The 16,039-nt window shown below is 62.9% G+C and overlaps 1 protein-coding gene across 2 annotated transcripts; it reads left to right on the forward strand.

The window, feature by feature from the left end:
• Window positions 1–3,326: 3,326 nt before the first annotated feature.
• On the forward strand, window positions 3,327–16,001 carry SV2A (synaptic vesicle glycoprotein 2A). Of its 2 annotated transcripts, none has more exons than XM_063357085.1 (13): window positions 3,327–3,941; window positions 6,977–7,713; window positions 9,593–9,773; window positions 9,936–10,087; window positions 10,171–10,304; window positions 10,893–10,982; window positions 11,216–11,326; window positions 11,408–11,496; window positions 11,958–12,122; window positions 12,215–12,348; window positions 12,431–12,634; window positions 13,367–13,526; window positions 14,147–16,001. In XM_063357085.1, exons 2-13 carry the CDS (start codon window positions 7,134–7,136, stop codon window positions 14,328–14,330), a joined length of 2,184 nt encoding a protein of 727 aa, XP_063213155.1. In that variant the 5' UTR covers window positions 3,327–3,941; window positions 6,977–7,133; the 3' UTR covers window positions 14,331–16,001. The 2 variants fall into 2 exon arrangements, with proteins under 2 accessions (XP_063213155.1, XP_063213156.1); XM_063357086.1 differs by having other exon boundaries at window positions 7,000–7,713.
• The last annotated feature ends 38 nt before the right edge of the window (window positions 16,002–16,039 follow it).

Consider the following 16,039-nt stretch of genomic DNA (forward strand, 5'->3'; position numbering starts at 1 on the left):
TGGGGGGCTGATCCTGACCAGGCTGAGCACCCAGTGCCCCCACTAAACCGGAGTGGTGGTGTGCTCAGCCTGACATTAACCCCAGATGCTCAGCTGTGGTGAAGGTTCCCAAGTTTATACAGGGGACAATGAAGTCCGGAGGAGGGAATGCGACTTGCGCAGGGTCTTCCAGCAGACCTGGAGGCACCGGGGGTGCTCACTGAACCTCGGTGATTTCATTAAACCGCCCACGGGCCTTGGCTGTCTCTGCTCTGGGTCACTCCAGAGCCCGGCACAATTGCATCAATTCAATCTCCCTCCCAGAACGTGCCTCGGAATTGCTGCTGGATTGTGTCCAGCCTGGAGCCGATCCACCGTGTGCTGCTTGGGTGGTGAAATTAGGGAAAGAGCCTGATGCAAACATCAACTGGCTGCGGGGAGACGGGGGAAGCAGGACCCAGGACTCTCTGCCGCTGCGGCTGGTGGAGGGAGCAATGGGGTGAAGTCATCGCAGGGTTTGGCTCCGGTTCCTCCACCTGTGCTGGGAGGAAAATGAGAAGCGGCTTCACAGCTGCTGCTTTGAGGAGCGGAGCTGAAGCGGGAGGAGAAAACGGGGCTCAGGTGTAAATTAGCAGGAAATCGGTGGTGGTTAAGAGGCCAGAAGCTGCGAGGGGCTCTGCTGGCTGCTCCTGAGCCGACGGCAGCTGGGCTGTAGGTGTTTTTCTTAGGAGATGCCTGGTGAGTGCATTTAAAAACATACCTAATGTTTGTGCTAATCTTCCCAAGCATGGGGCTGTGGTTTGCCTTTCTCTGCCGCGGTCGCCTGCGTGCTGGAGTGTTTGTGTACACCTGGATGCGGTTCCAGGCAGTAATACTCTCGCTTTTCATTAGGTGTAGACGAGGCAGATGCTTAAATCCCCTGTTGCAGGTGGTGGGTGGAGGGGAAGGACCTCTTAACGAAGCAGAGAAAAGCACCTCCAAAGCTGAGCAGATCTTGAAGCAGCAGCAGTGCTGTGGGGTTTAATTTGGGAGGGACGAGGAGCGAGTTGGGGAGGGCCGAGGTGGACTCTGGGTTTGGCAGCACAAAACGGGTGCTTTAACCGCACACAGGGTGTCAATCTTAATGCTGGGCTGGAGAGCAGATGATGGAAGATTTTTGGTGCCAAGGTCTGATCTAAGTCAAACAGTGCCATGAAAAATCCGTGATAGCTACGGCGATTAAAAGCATTCCTGGAGTGGAAAAACTGATGCCAAGGGAGAGGGAAATTGCCGTCCCATCGATGGGCTCTAAGCACGCGCCAGAAGGGAGATGTCTCGGTCTCTGTGGACTCGCTGCTGCTCCGGCTGCTGGTGACCTCGTTAGCTTGAGTGCCCGGGCTCCCGCGAGGTGGGAATCTGCAGCCCTCGGAGCTGCCACGGCGGCGATGGAGAGGTGTGTGTCTACCACGTCACAGCGAGTTGGGTTCAGGTGCCAACGAAGGTGTTTGTGCGGAGATACACAAACCCCTTCTCCCACCCCCGACAGCGGCGGACCCTCCGAGGGAGCCTGGAGCTGGCGGTCGGATGTAGAAGTGGGAAGATGCTGCCTCCTCCTTCCTCCCAGCGCCTCAGTCTGCACCGAGGCGGTGCTTCAGCATCTCCATGCGCTGCCCCAATCCTGCCGGCGCCTCCCTGGGTGCTTTTCTCCAAAGGCAAAATGCTCCCGGCTCTGCAGGAGCTCCAGCCCCAGGACAGTTGTAGCCTGTCACTTGGTGCTGTTTGCCGCACAGCTTTGGATTTCATTTCACAGCAGCCTCGGCCTGTCTGGTTCCAGCTTCCGAAAGCCTCTGCGAGGTGTATGTGGGGAGGAAACAACTTCTATTTTAATAGCAAAAAACAATAATATAGTTGCTTCCTCCTCTCCCTCCAGCATAGGGAATACCTGTGGTCCAAACCGGCTGGGGAGGGAGTGACAAGATCAGTCACCCCCTCCTGATGGTCTGCGGTCAGAAATTTGGGGAGAATCCAGCTTGGACCACTGGAATGGGTGGATTTAGGTACAGGAGGGGCGAGACGTGTGCTTGGGGGGACGGAGGTTATCTGCCATGACCGTGATGCTGAGATCCCGAGGTGCTTCGAGATCTCAAGTGTCTGAAGAAACCGGTGTAGCCAGCGAGCCCTGCCGTGGCGTTTCTGCGCCCTTTGCTCAGGGAAGCCACCAGGACCCACCCAGGGCAGCTGATCTCCCTGCCACGAATGGACTCAGCCCTGGTTTTACCCCGTCCCCCCCTGGTTTTACCCCGTCCCCCCTGGTTTTTAGGCGCTGGCAAATGTGATGTGATCTGAGGCCCTCAGGACAAGAGAAAAACATTCCTCTGTCCCTGCTGCGATGCATTTCGCTCCTGTTACACGCATTAAAGCTTTAGGGCTCAGTGCGAGCTCCCGGATGCTCGGAGACAGGGGGAAGGAGGCCGGGGACGCGGAGATTTGCCGGTGACAATGTGGCTCATGAGTCATAGCTTGATGGGACTCGGTGGCCCCGAGGAAGCAACGCTCAGCAGTCCAGCCCAGGCCAATGATGCTCGGTGCCGGGGCTCATTCTGCCGTGACGAGCCCTGCAGCCTGAATGCCGCGCTGATGGAGTGGGCACCTGGCCCTGGGTGCTGCCACCCACGCAGCGGGGACGTTGCCGCCCCAGCCCCTCTCCGCTCGCTTAAACACCCCGGTAGCTCTGATACATTCCCCCTTTTGGGGGTTATTTCCACCAGGATCTCAATTCTTTCCCAGCTTCCAGTTTCCTAGGTCCTTCCCTGTGCTGGTGCCACTGGTGCGGACTGGTCCCGAACCCTATTTGCCCAGTCTGAGCTGTATTCCCGCCGCATGGCTGTCAGTCCAGGCACTCGGTCCTACTCATTTCGCCCTCAAGTGCGCTTTCCTCCTCCTCCTTATTGAAGGATGGTCTCCCGCGGGGGTCTGGTTCGTGCCCAAGCTGCTGCGAGCTCGGCACAGCCAGGGCACGGGAAGCCTGGCCCCGTACCTGGCACTGCTGACGGATTCACGGAGCTTTGGGGCTAAATGTCCTGGAAGCTGAGACCGGCTCAACTCACTGCATGTGGGACGTGAGAGGAAGGGGCTCAGGGATGTGCCGGGAGTGCTCTGTGCCCCGCGTCCCCTGGGCTGGAGAACCCGAGGTCCCCATTTCCCACCATTGGTGAGTGACAAGGGGCAAATCGAGGGCGGTTTGGGTGTCCGTCCCCCCCCCGCCCCCCACTTTGCCTCCCTGCAAGAACTGCGTTCCTCCTGGAACCCCCCCAAAAAAAAAAAGTAAAAAATGTCAGAGGCGTTTGTGCCCCGCTGCAGCGGAGGGGCCGGGTCTGGACAGCCCGGGTGGGGACGGCTCGTTGCAGAAATGAGAATTCAGCCCCGAGGAGGCCGTGACTCAGATTTGCCAGGCTGCGTTTCCAGCCGCCGCGCTGCCTGCGGCTGCGGTGGGCGGCGGGAGGAGAGGCTGCCGGAGAGGGGCTGAGCGCCGGCTTCGCTTTTTACGCCCCGAATCCCTGGGGACGGGGAAACCGGGGAACGACAGCTTGTCCCCCCCATTAGCCACCATCACCTCTGCCGTCACCGGAGCAGCTTCCATCCGGGAGCTCCCTGCAAGCGTGGGCAGCACCGGGGGGGAGGCATCACCTTCCCTAATAAGCGAAGGTGAGGGACGAGCCCCCCATCCTCCTGCCGGTGTCCCCCCCCCCCCAGCGTCTCGTTTGCTGTAGCACAGCCCTCCCCGCCACCTCCCTTCCCTGGGCTGTGGTGATGGACTCTCCCAGCGCTCAGCGTGTGTGGCGGAGGCTGCGACATTAACGCTGGGTCTGGTACCCGGGAGCTATTTCCTTGCCGTATCCCTGCCGGAGCATCCTTCCTCATCCTCGCAGCGCAGGAGGCAGGTGCCAAACGGAAGAGCTGGAGCAGAGTGAGGGCTGAAACAGGTAAGGAGAGAAAGAAATGCCTTTTATACGGCAGATTTCCCCCCTTCCTCTCCCCGCTGCTTTTAATTAGCATCCTCGGAGCCGCTGTCTGATGGATTAGGGGTTTGGCTTCTCCTTTCCACTTGGTTGTGGCCATTTTGTCCTGGAAAACCTTGCCTCTAGCCTTGCTCTGTCTTTTTCTGTGCGTGTTTAATAGCCTCTTGTCATCCCTCCCGCGCAGTCATACGGCCAGGGAATCTCTGACGATGGGGATTGGGATTTCGGCGCAGGGATGGGTATTTATGGTGATGGTACCGGCAGGTTTTGGGGAGGGGGAGCACCGCAGATCGCTGGGGGTGCCAAGGGGGGGTGGTAGAAGATGACCTTGGACACAGGCAATTTAAAACTCTTCTCCCTTGTCGCCATGTTCTTGCCATAATGCAAAAAGGCTGGGGGCTGCGAGGTGGGGACACGGATGCAGATGAGCCCTAATGTGGGACCCCCGGGGGGTTTAGGCATGTGCAGTGGGGCAAGACTGCATCGATCGGGGGCTCCGGTTGGACGCGGGGCAGGAGGAAATGGATTTGGAGTCCGATAACCTTGTCTGGGGCTGGTGGGGGCAGCTCCGTCTCACGCCAGGACAGGGCTGTCGGGGCCGACGGTGGGGCTTTGCAACCAGAAGAGCATTTTTGGGGACCCCCCACTTCCTCTAGCTCTTGGTTCTAGGGCGCCTACGGCCGATGTAATTTCTCTCTTCCTCCTGAACTCGACCCCCTGATCTCAAAACCCTCCGTGGCCAAGGCGCAGCATTGGCTGGGCCGCTCCAGGCCCCCCCGGCTCACGCTGAGCATCCTCTCCGGCACGGAGCACAGCTATGACCTTGCTTCCCAGCCCCATCCTCGGCCCCAGCAGGGATTTGGCCTTTCTGGGCTCCCCTCTCTCTTTTTGCTGGGTTGTTATATGTCACGGGCTGTATAACGGCGTCCTGTGGCGCGGCGCATTGGGAGGCACCGCAGGGAGCTGCCAGCCTGGCTGGAGCAAAATGACCTTGTCCGTGAATCGGCTCCTTCCAGGGGACTCGGGTGACAATGGGGTTTGATCCCAGGAGGGGACACCGGGGGCTCCCCAGGGTGGGCACGGTGCCGGGGTTGCTCCCCGTTGGCCGAGGGGAGAGAGGGCAGCAGGTGTGTTAGGGATTTTATACTGCTTAAAAGCACCCAGCCGGCTTCACTCAGAAATTGGGGGGGCCACAGCGTGCTGCAGCACCGGCACCGCACTGTCCCCAGGTCCCTGCCCCAGGGCGGGAGCGCTGCCTGCAGCCCCGGCTCTTTTGGAAGGGCTATTTTTGGCTCCTCCGCCATGCCCTGTCCCCGTCCCCTGGCTTGGGGGGGGCAGACACGGTGCCGGCTGCGTCCCCTTCCCTGCGGCTCAACTGCTGCCTTGCCGGCCATGCCTGGCTGCTGCCAGGGATAAAAATAGCCCTTTTGGGGGGGTCACGCTGGCCTCCCCCCCGGGCTGGGTAAGCAGCGCCTGTGCCCACTGCCCAGGCTGGGTGCTGCAGGTCCATCCCTGTCACGAGCTGCGCTGGGCTCTGCAGGGCTCGACAGGGGGTTCACTGCCTGCCCTTGGCAGCCTGTGGCGGGGGGGACGCTGGGCTGGGGGTGCAGGGTGTGTGGGGACAGGGAGATGCCACTGGCAGGTTGAAGCCTCTAGGGTGTAGCCAGGTGCCCCCTCTCCTCCCCATCGGTCAGACCCTTGGGTGTCCCCAGCACTCTCCAGCTCTGCCCCCACCGGCCGGGTCAGCTTCTGCCAACAACAGCGTCTCTGGCCAAATGCGGCCAGCAGCCAAAGGGCTTCTGGAAGCCTCCCCCGGGGAGCTCGCTCTGGCACACGCTAGCCCTGGCTCTGCCACCGCAGCCAGCCTTAGGTGGCCGGGGATGCGCCCGGGCCACCATCAGCCAGCCCGGGACCCCTCCGAGGGACCTCTGTCCCAAACCCACCTCCCTGAGCCCCCTGACCTGGGGCACTGACAGACAGAATTGGGGCTGCCATGGGAGGTTTTGGGGACGCCTGTGCCCTTGGGGAGGCTGGTCCCCTCACCATCCCTCCAGTGCTGGTGCTGCTCCGTCCCAAGGCAACGCGGGGGTTTGGTCTAGGCCCACTGCTGGCCTGCTTTTTGGTGGCGACATGCAATCCTGGGTGGATGGGCCGGGGAGCGGTGATGTCCCCAATGTCCCCCCGGCTCCCACATCCTCTGTCCCTCGTGGGGACAGACCCGCAAAGGCCGGATTCGGGCTGCAGCCCAGCACGGGGGTGCTGTGGGGGGTCCCCCCCTGCCGGCGGTAGGCAGAGATGTCCCCTGGCCTGCGCTGTCATCGGGGACCCCCCACCTTTGGGGTCCCCCTGTGCCCCGCTGGGGTCACCTGGGCCACCCCAGCGGGGTCCCCAGGGTCTGACCCCAGCGCTGTGACCCCCACCCCCCCCCCCCCCGGCCCAAGGGTACCCTGAGCTGGGGGGGGGGGGAGAATGCAGCTGCGTGGCCACGCCCCCTGAAAGCTCATTGGCGGAACAGCTGGGCCAGGCCACCGCGGCCCCATTGATGCCGGTGGGTGGCCACGCCCCCTGGAGCTCATTGGTCCTTGGCCCGGCCGCACCTTCCCAGCCCCATTGAGGGGAGGGCGGGGCCTTTTCCATCAATGGGCTGCTGGGGGGACACTGGCGGTGCCAGAGGGGTCCCCGTGGCCTGGGGGCCCTGGCGGGCCCGGGGGGTGGATGGGAGGGGCTGTGGGACCCTCCTGGGATCCAGCCCCGTCCCCACTGCGGGTGCCTGGCCCCGAGCTGGGCTCTCTGTGCCCGGTTGCCTGCCCTGGGGTGACCCCCCCCCCCCCGCCACCTCCCCATGGGGTAGGGGTGCCCGAAGTCCTCATGTTTCCATTTGAGGTGGGGAAAAATTGTTATGGGTGCTGGTGGGGGGAGATCAGAGCAAACCCTGGGGTGAGGTGGGACACGGCCGTTCCTACCCTAAAACTGCCCCTGCTTATGTCTGGGCTCTTCAGGTCCCCCCCATGTCCCCCCCCAGACAGTGACACACGGATGGGTAGCGCCGTTGCCCGTCTCCCTGCATCCCACTGCTGTCCCCGGGCGTGAGGGCGCAGCCTCCAACTCAGAGACCTCTCTCCTCATCCTGGTGTCCTGGTGGATCCCCCCGGCACCATGGATGAGAGCTTCCGAGACCGGACGGCGTTCATCCGGGGCGCCAAGGACATCGCCAAGGAGGTGAAGAAACATGCGGCCAAGAAGGTGAGCAAGGGCATGGACCGCATGCAGGATGAGTACACCAAGCGCTCCTACTCCCGCTTCGAGGAAGAGGAGGATGATGAAGACTACCCGCCTCAGGACGGCTACTACCGGGGGGGTGAGGGGGCCAACGAAGAGGAGGGGGCTTCCAGCGATGCCACCGAGGGGCATGACGAGGAGGACGAGATCTACGAGGGCGAGTACCAGGGCATCCCCCGGCACGACTCGATGAAAACCGGGGAGCGGCTGGGGGCCGAGGTGGCCGTCGGCGCCTTTGATGACAGCGAGGGCCAGCGGCGGAAGGACAAGGAGGAGCTGGCGCAGCAGTACGAGCTCATCCTGCAGGAGTGCGGCCATGGCCGCTTCCAGTGGACCCTCTACTTCGTCCTGGGACTGGCCCTCATGGCCGACGGTGTGGAGGTCTTCGTGGTGGGCTTCGTCCTGCCCAGCGCTGAGAAGGACATGTGCCTCTCTGACTCCAACAAGGGCATGCTGGGTGAGGAGGGGACAGGGGGACATGGCGGGGGACACTGGGGGATGGGGGCTGTGGAGAGATGTGGGGGGAGACGAGCAGGTAGAGGTATATGAGGGACAGGGGGACATGAGGGGACGTGAAGGGATGCTGGGAGATGGGGAATGTGCAGTGATATGTGGGGAGTCCCAGGGGCGACAGAGGCAGGTGGGAGGATATGGAGAGACACACGGGGACATGGGGAGTTGTGGGGAGACACATGCAGATGGGGACGCGGAAAGACATAGGGGATATGGGGGAACATGAGCAGATGGGGGACACAAGCAGACAGGGGGATATGGAGGGACAGGGACAGGGGTACGGGGGGGGAACATGGAGGGATGAGGGATGTGGAGAGATACCGGGGGGGGACAGGAGCAGATGGAGATATGGAGGAACATGGGATTTTGGGGCACATGAGTAGAGGGGGAGACGGAGGGACACAGAGGGTATGGGGGACATGAGCAGATAGGGGGTATGGCTATATAGAGGGGGACGGGGGGGACGTGGGGACATGTAGGGAGAGACAAGCAGATGGGGACATGGAAGGACAAGCGATATGGGGGCACATGAGCAGATGGGGAGATGGAGGGACACAGGGAACGTGAGTGGGCAGGGGACATGGGGTGACATGAGCAGTTGGGGGGTTATGGAGGGACATAAGGAATATGGGGCGACACAGGAGGGACATGGGGAGATGGGGGGAGACAGAAGCAGATGGGGACATGGGAGAAGATGAGCAGACAGAGGGATGTGGAGGGACATGGGGGGCCCTGGGAGCTATGGGGATGTGGGGGGACATGAGGGGACATGGGGTGACATGGGGATGCTGGGGTCATGGGGACATGCGGGGATCAGAGAGGCACAGAGGGAGGTGGAGGCAAAGGGAGTGTGGGGATGGGGAAGGACATGGGGGACAAGGGGGACTCAGGGAGCTTTGGGGGGGGTTTTGGGGGGACACAGCAACATGGGTCACATTGCTGTGGAGGGACACAAGGAGATATGGGGGTGCAGGGGGACATGGGGGATGTGGGAGGACACGTGGGGACAATCTGGGGGGTATGGAGGGACATGGGCAATGGGGGGACAGCACGAGCTATGGGACGGACGCAGGAAGATACGGGGGGTGCCTTGAGGATATTGCTGGGGGGGGGGCATGGAGATGCAGAGTGAGATGTGGGGACAAGGGAGGGACATGCAACCCCCCCGAACGTAGGGCTCCCACCATCCTCCTCCTCCCGGTCCCACACTGGTCCCCACCAGAGCAATGGGGGAGGGGAGCTGGGGGGGGTGAATGCCGCTGCACAGTTGGGCTGTGACTGATGGCCCCCCTGGCCCTGCAGCCCCCGGCTTATCTCCCCGTTGCAACCCGGGGGGCCAAGGCAGAGCCCCCCCCATACCTCCTGCCTGGGGCTGATAAGGGGATGCTGCGCGTGGGTCTGGGGGGGCTGTGGGTGGCTGCGTTGGCTGCACTGCGGCGCGCTCCCCCCTTCTTCTGCGGTGGCAGCTGCAGCCCGAGCGCCCCCCCCCATCCTAGGTATTACCAGTTCCACCCCCCCTCCCTGAGACCTGGCAAACTTGGGGCAGGAATAAGGGCTGGATGCGAGGGTATGGGGGGGCCCTGGGGACATATCTGCCCCCCTACCCCTTTGTTGCCTTGGAGGCAACCCAGGTGTCCCCTGGGCTCATATGTGGGGGTCAGTCCCCCCTCCCTGCGAGGGGACCCGGGCATCCTGGCTGTGCTCGGCTCGGGGATGGGGGGCGTCACCACCTCCGATCGCCGTCACCCCCCAGCGGGCGATTCGGGGCGTGGGAAGCTGGGTCCCCCGGGACTGATGGCACCACGTGTCTGTGCGTCCCCCAGGGCTCATCGTGTACCTGGGCATGATGGTGGGCGCCTTCCTGTGGGGCGGGCTGGCTGACCGCCTGGGCCGAAGGCAGTGCCTCCTCATCTCCCTCTCCGTCAACAGCGTCTTCGCCTTCTTCTCCTCCTTTGTCCAAGGCTACGGCACCTTCCTCTTCTGCCGCCTCCTCTCGGGCGTGGGGTAAGGGGGGGACAGGGCACCCTGTTAGGGGACCCGGGTGTCCAGGCCCCCCATGTTGGAGGGCTGAGCTCCCTCCCGCTCCCTTGCTTGTGTCGGAACCCCCCGGTTTGTGGTGGGGATGGTGGGGCGGGCGGTGATGCCGTTCTGCCCTTCATCCCCCAGCATCGGTGGCTCCATCCCCATCGTCTTCTCCTACTTCTCGGAGTTCCTGGCGCAGGAGAAGCGCGGGGAGCACCTGAGCTGGCTCTGCATGTTCTGGATGATCGGGGGCATCTATGCCTCCGCCATGGCTTGGGCCATCATCCCCCACTACGGTAAGAGCCTCCCAGTGCCAGAGCATGCGGCGAGTTTGGTGGGTCTCAACACCACCACCACCATCTGCTGTCCCATCTCCCAGGCTGGAGCTTCCAGATGGGCTCGGCGTACCAGTTCCACAGCTGGAGGGTCTTCGTCCTGGTCTGCGCCTTCCCCTCGGTCTTCGCCATTGGGGCACTCACCACCATGCCTGAGAGCCCCCGCTTCTTCCTGGAGGTGAGCGGAGCTGGGGGGACGCAGGGCCATATCCTGTTGGGGGGCTGGGGGGTGCAAGCAGGGATCCCAAGTGGGTGGTGGGACGGCGGGGAGCTGGGCAGGGACCCTGAGCGGGTGGCAGAGATGGAGCAACCAAGGCAGGGACCCCACGTGGGTAATGGAGATGGAGGGACCCAAGCAGGGACCTTCAAGTGGGTGATGGGACCCAGGCAGGAAGCCCCAGGTGAGTGGTGGGACCTCAGCAGGGACCTTGACTGGGTGATGAAGAAGGAAGGACCCAACTAGGGACCCCCAGGTGGGTGGTGGGACACAGGCAGGGACCACAGGGAGGTGGGAGGGCCTGGTCAGGGACCTTGAGTGGGTGATGGAGATGGAGGGACACAGGCAGGGACCCCCAGGTGTGTGGCAGGACCCAGGCAGGGACCCCGAGTGGGTGATGGAGATGCAGGGACCCAACTAGGGACCATCAAATGGGTGGTGGGACCCTGAGCAGTTGATGGAGACAGGGGGACCCAGGCAGGGACCCTGAGCAGGTGGTGGGACGGGGGCAGGATTGGTGCTGGTGTGAGCCCAGGCTCTGCCTTGCAGAACGGCAAACACGATGAGGCCTGGATGGTGCTGAAGCAGGTCCATGACACCAACATGAGGGCCAAGGGCCACCCCGAGAGAGTCTTCTCGGTAAGGTACCCCTGCTCTGGGGCTGAGCCTCTGGGCACCCAGCAGCCTGGGGGAGGGCAGGGGGCTGCAAATTCCCACCTCTGGGAAAAACACCGCCTGGAGAGGGTCAGCCCTGCTTTAACAGGCGGGGAAACTGAGGCACGAGGTGGGGACGGGTCTCACCCGGGAGCCTTGGCCGAGCCTGGCGCTTCCCAGTGTCCCCAGACTGTCCCCCTGGCCCTGCCACCCCGCAGGTCACCCACATCAAGACCATCAAGCGGGAGGACGAACTCATCGAGATCCAGTCGGACACCGGCACGTGGTACCGGCGTTGGCTCGTCCGATTCCTCAACCTCTCGCAGCAGGTGAGGCCGGGTCCTGCCCCAGGGGGGACCCACTCCCCGCTGTGTCCCCGTGTCACCTCTCGTGTGTCCCCCCACCCATAGGTCTGGAGCAACTTCCAGCAGTGCTTCGCGCCCGAGTACCGCCGTGTGACACTGATGATGATGGCCGTGTGGTTCACCATGTCCTTCAGGTGGGACCATAGGGACACCCAGGGGTGCCGGAGCCGGGCAGCACCTGGACAGGGATGGAATGGGCTGGGCAGCACTGGGATGGGACTGGGATGGGACTGGGATGGGACGGGTAGCACTGGGATGGGACTGGGATGGGACTGGGATGGGATGGGCAGCACCGGGATGGGACTGGGATGGGCTGGGCAGCACTGGGATGGGACTGGGATGGGACTGGGATGGGATGGGTAGCACCGGGATGGGACTGGTGGCAGGATGGGCAGCACTGGGATGGGGCTGGCAGTGGGACTAGTGGCACTGGGATGGGATGGACAGCACTGGAGGGGACTGGCATGGAACTGTCAGCACTGGGAGGGGGTGGGCAGCACTGGGATGGGATCCAGCACTGGGATGGGATGGGGCTGGCAGCACTGGGAGGGGACGGGCGTCGCGGTGCCCGGGCTCAGACCCTCTGTCCCCGCAGTTACTATGGGCTGACGGTCTGGTTCCCGGACATGATAAAGCACCTGCAGAACATCGAGTACGCCTCGCGCACCAAGCTCTTCACCCGCGAGAAGGTCCGGCACTTCACCTTCAACTTCACCCTGGAGAACCAGATCCACCAGGGCGGGGAGTACTTCAATGACAAGTGTGTCCTGGCGGGGGTGGTGTGCTGAGGCTGGTCCCGCTTGTTGCATGAGTGGAGGTGATGAACTGGGCTCTTCCCCCTAACCCCACCAGGTTCATTGGCCTGAAGATGAAGTCGGTGACGTTCGAGGACTCGCTCTTCGAGGAGTGTTACTTTGAGGACATCACCTCCAGCAACACCTTCTTCAAGAACTGCACCTTCATCTCCACCGTCTTCTACAACACGGGTAGGGGGGGGGCAGGGTGGTCCCCAAGGGGGTGACGGAGGTGGGAGGGTTACCCCACCAAACCCCTTCTCCAACCCGACAGATCTCTTTGAGTACAAGTTCATCAACAGCCGGGTGGTGAACAGCACCTTCCTGCACAACAAGGAGGGCTGTCAGCTGGATTTCAGCGACGACAACAACGCCTACATGATCTACTTCGTCAGCTTCTTGGGCACCTTGGCTGTCCTCCCCGGGAACATCGTCTCGGCCCTTCTCATGGACAAGATCGGCCGCCTCCGCATGCTGGGTGGGCATGGAGGGAGGGGTTTTGTTATGCTGAGGGTGGCGAGATGCTGGCCCAGGTTGCCTAGAGAGGTGGGAGATGTCCCATCCCTGGAAACATCCCAGGCCAGGTTGGATGGGGCTCTGAGCAACTTCATCTAGATGAAGGTGTCCCCGCTTATGGCAGCGGGTTGGACTAAATGGGCTTTTAAGGTCCCTTCCAACCTAAACTATCTATGATTCTGTGATCTCCTGCCTCAGTTTCCCCTTCTGGGTGGGGAGGATGCTCATCCCCTCTCCCCGATGTAGGGGCACGGAGATGCTGGGAGGGCTGGAGCCCCTCTGCTGTGGGGACAGGCTGAGAGAGCTGGGGGGGTTCAGCCTGGAGAAGAGAAGGCTCCGCGGAGACCTTGGAGCCCCTTCCAGTCCCTCAAGGGGTTCCAGGAAAGCTGGGGAGGGACTCTGGAGCAGGGAGGGGAGCCATGGGACGAGGGGGAAGGGTTTTCCACTGGAAGAGGGGAGATTGAGATGAGATGTGAGGAAGGAATTCTTGGCTGTGAGGGGGGTGAGCCCCTGGCCCAGGGTGCCCAGAGAAGCTGTGGCTGCCCCATCCCTGGAGGGGTTCAAGGCCAGGTTGGCCGGGGCTTGGAGCAACCTGGGCTGGTGGGAGGTGTCCCTGCCCAGGGCTGGGGGCGAACCGGGTGATCTTTACGGTCCCTTCCAACCAACCCAAACCATTCCATGCGTCCCATCGCAGCCGGCTCCAGTGTCATGTCCTGCGTCAGCTGCTTCTTCCTCTCCTTCGGGAACAGCGAGTCGGCCATGATCGCGCTGCTCTGCCTCTTCGGTGGTGTCAGCATCGCCTCCTGGAACGCCCTTGATGTACTCACCGTGGAGCTCTACCCCTCCGACAAGAGGTGCGGGCAGCGCCGGGTCTGAGATTTTTGGGGTGCTGGGTGCCAGCTCTGAGGTTTTGGGCGCTGGATCTGAGGTTTTGGGTACCAGGTGTGAGGCTTTGGGGTGCTGGGTGACAGATGTGGAGTGCTGGGGGGTGAGGTTTTGGGTGCCGGGTGCCAAGTGTGGGGTGCCGGGCTCTAGGTACAAGGTTTTGGGTACTCGCTGCAAGGCATGGGGTGCAGGATGCTGGGTGCCAGATCTGGGGTGCTGGCTGCAAAACTTTGAGTGCCAGATGGGGAGGTTTGGGGTGCCGGGTGGCATGCGTGGAGTGCTGGGTACAAGATTGTGGGTGCTGGGTGCCGGATCTGGGGCGTTACGTGCCAGTTGTGGGGTGCCGGGTACAAGGTTTTCGGTGTGGGGCGCAAGATGCGGGGTGCCAGCCATGGGGTGCCAGGTGGGAGGCTTGGGGTGCTGGGTGCCAGTTGTAGCGTACTGGGTACGAGGTTTTGGGTGCTGGGTGTGAGTTTTCGGGTGCTACCCGAAAAACACAGGGGTGGGGGTGGGGGGGGAGGGTGTGAGACAGAAGCTGCCCCTTGGAGCCACCCCCTGTGACGCCACCCCCTCGTCCCCGCGCCCGCAGGACGACGGCCTTCGGCTTCCTCAACGCCCTCTGCAAGCTGGCGGCCGTGCTGGGCATCAGCATCTTCACCTCCTTCGTGGGTATCACCAAGGCGGTGCCCATCCTCCTGGCCTCCGCCGCCCTGGCCCTCGGCAGCTCCCTTGCCTTGAAACTGCCCGAAACCCGGGGGCAAGTCTTGCAGTGATGGGGGGGGGGGGACGACACACTCCCCCCCACACTCCTTCTGCCACCTCCCCACCTGGCCCCCCCCCCCCCCCCAAATCCCAGCTCCCCTCCCTACCTCCCCCCGGGGGATTAGTCTCGTTAGACACTGTGAAATGTCTTCTTGGAGCATTTTGGGATCTTTTTCATTTGCACTTGGCCCCCCCAAAAACCCCTGTCCCCACCCCTGAAGCCCCCCCCTCCCATTTATTTTCTCGGTGTCATCCCCTCTGTGAATAGCTGCTCGCTCCTGGGGGGCTGCAGAGGGCTGAGGGTGGGGGGTCGGGGGTCCCTCGGCCTTGCGGGGGTGTGGGATGGGCCCTGTGCCCCCTCCAGCATCCCTGCGGGGCCAGGGAGGGAGGAAGAGGAGGAGGAGGAGGACAAAGGCTCCACTCTCATCGTGGCAGGGATGGGGCGGTGGCAGCTCCGTGCCTCAGTTTCCCCATCCGTAAGGACAGTGGCCGGCGCTGCATGGGGTGAGGCCGGCGGGTGAAGTGGCGGGGGGAGGGGGTGCCCCTCTGCACCCCAGGAGGATTTTGGGGGGAGGCATCCCGGGGGGGTGCAGGACCCCCGGGGGTGCACAGCGCGTGGGCACGCGCAATGCCTTGGGGTGCTCAACCCTTTGGGGCGCATGTGTCGGGGTCCATGGGACGTGGGGGTGCTCAACCCTTGGGGGTGCCCGGCACGTTGGGGTGCTGCGTGGCATTTTAGGGTGCCGCCTACTTAAAGCACACGACCCCGGGGGGTGCCCGGCACCTTGGGGTGCACAACTCTTTGGGGTGCAGAGCCCCTTGCTGAGCACAGCACCCCGGGGTGCTGACAGCCCTTGCCCTCGGTGTAACTTTGGGGTGCGCTGGGGGGGTCCAGCCAGGACTGGGTGTCCTGAGGCATCACCCATGGGTGCTGCCCCGCTTGCCGATGGGGGTGCAGGGGCTGCCCCCCCCCCCTCGAATGTTGGGGGGGGCACAGCTGCATTTTGGGGTGCAGTGGCGTGGGGACTCCCAAAACTGCCATTTAATTTTTTTTAACTCGTTTTTAAAGGATTTTCTTTCTTAGGGGGAGTGGCGTGGGATGGGGGAGGGGCACAGGGTGCTCCTTGCACCCCCTTTCCCCCCCCCCCCCCCCCCCCCCAACCACCCCAGAGCACAAAACCACCAGCGGTTTGCAAAGCACAAAGCAGTGCCCAGACGCAGCACTGGCACCCCCCCAAAAAAAAAAAAAAGTGGGGTAAGGGGGGGGGTTCCCGGGGCTGGGACCCTCCCCAAAACCAAGCAGGCTGGGCGTGGGGGGGGCTGTCCTGGCGCTGTGCCCCCCCCCGCCCCCGGGTCTGTCCCCAGGAAGAGATGGGAAGTGTTGGTCTATGCAAAAGCGCTTCGGAGGCCCCTGGCAGCACCCCAAAATCGTGGGCAGTCCCCCCAAATATTTAGGGCAGCCCCCCCTGCCTCAGCCTCGCGAGCAGCCCCTCCTGTACCCTCTAAGCGATCGAGCGGTGTGTGCTTCATCTCCTCCTCCTCCTCCTCCTCCTCCTCCCCCCCCGTCCTTCGGTGTAGCTGGTCCGTGGGGGAGCACCCCCGTAGTTCTGTCTGTTCGCAGTCGTGCTGTGCTGTAGTTTTTAGATGTTTGTAAATCAATTAAAGAAACAAACAAAAAAACACCAAAACGACCCCAAATCCCCCATCCCGTGTGGAAGGA

Source organism: Chroicocephalus ridibundus, chromosome 21 (genome assembly GCF_963924245.1).
Source record: "Chroicocephalus ridibundus chromosome 21, bChrRid1.1, whole genome shotgun sequence".
In the NCBI taxonomy this organism is placed as follows: Eukaryota; Metazoa; Chordata; class Aves; order Charadriiformes; family Laridae; genus Chroicocephalus; species Chroicocephalus ridibundus.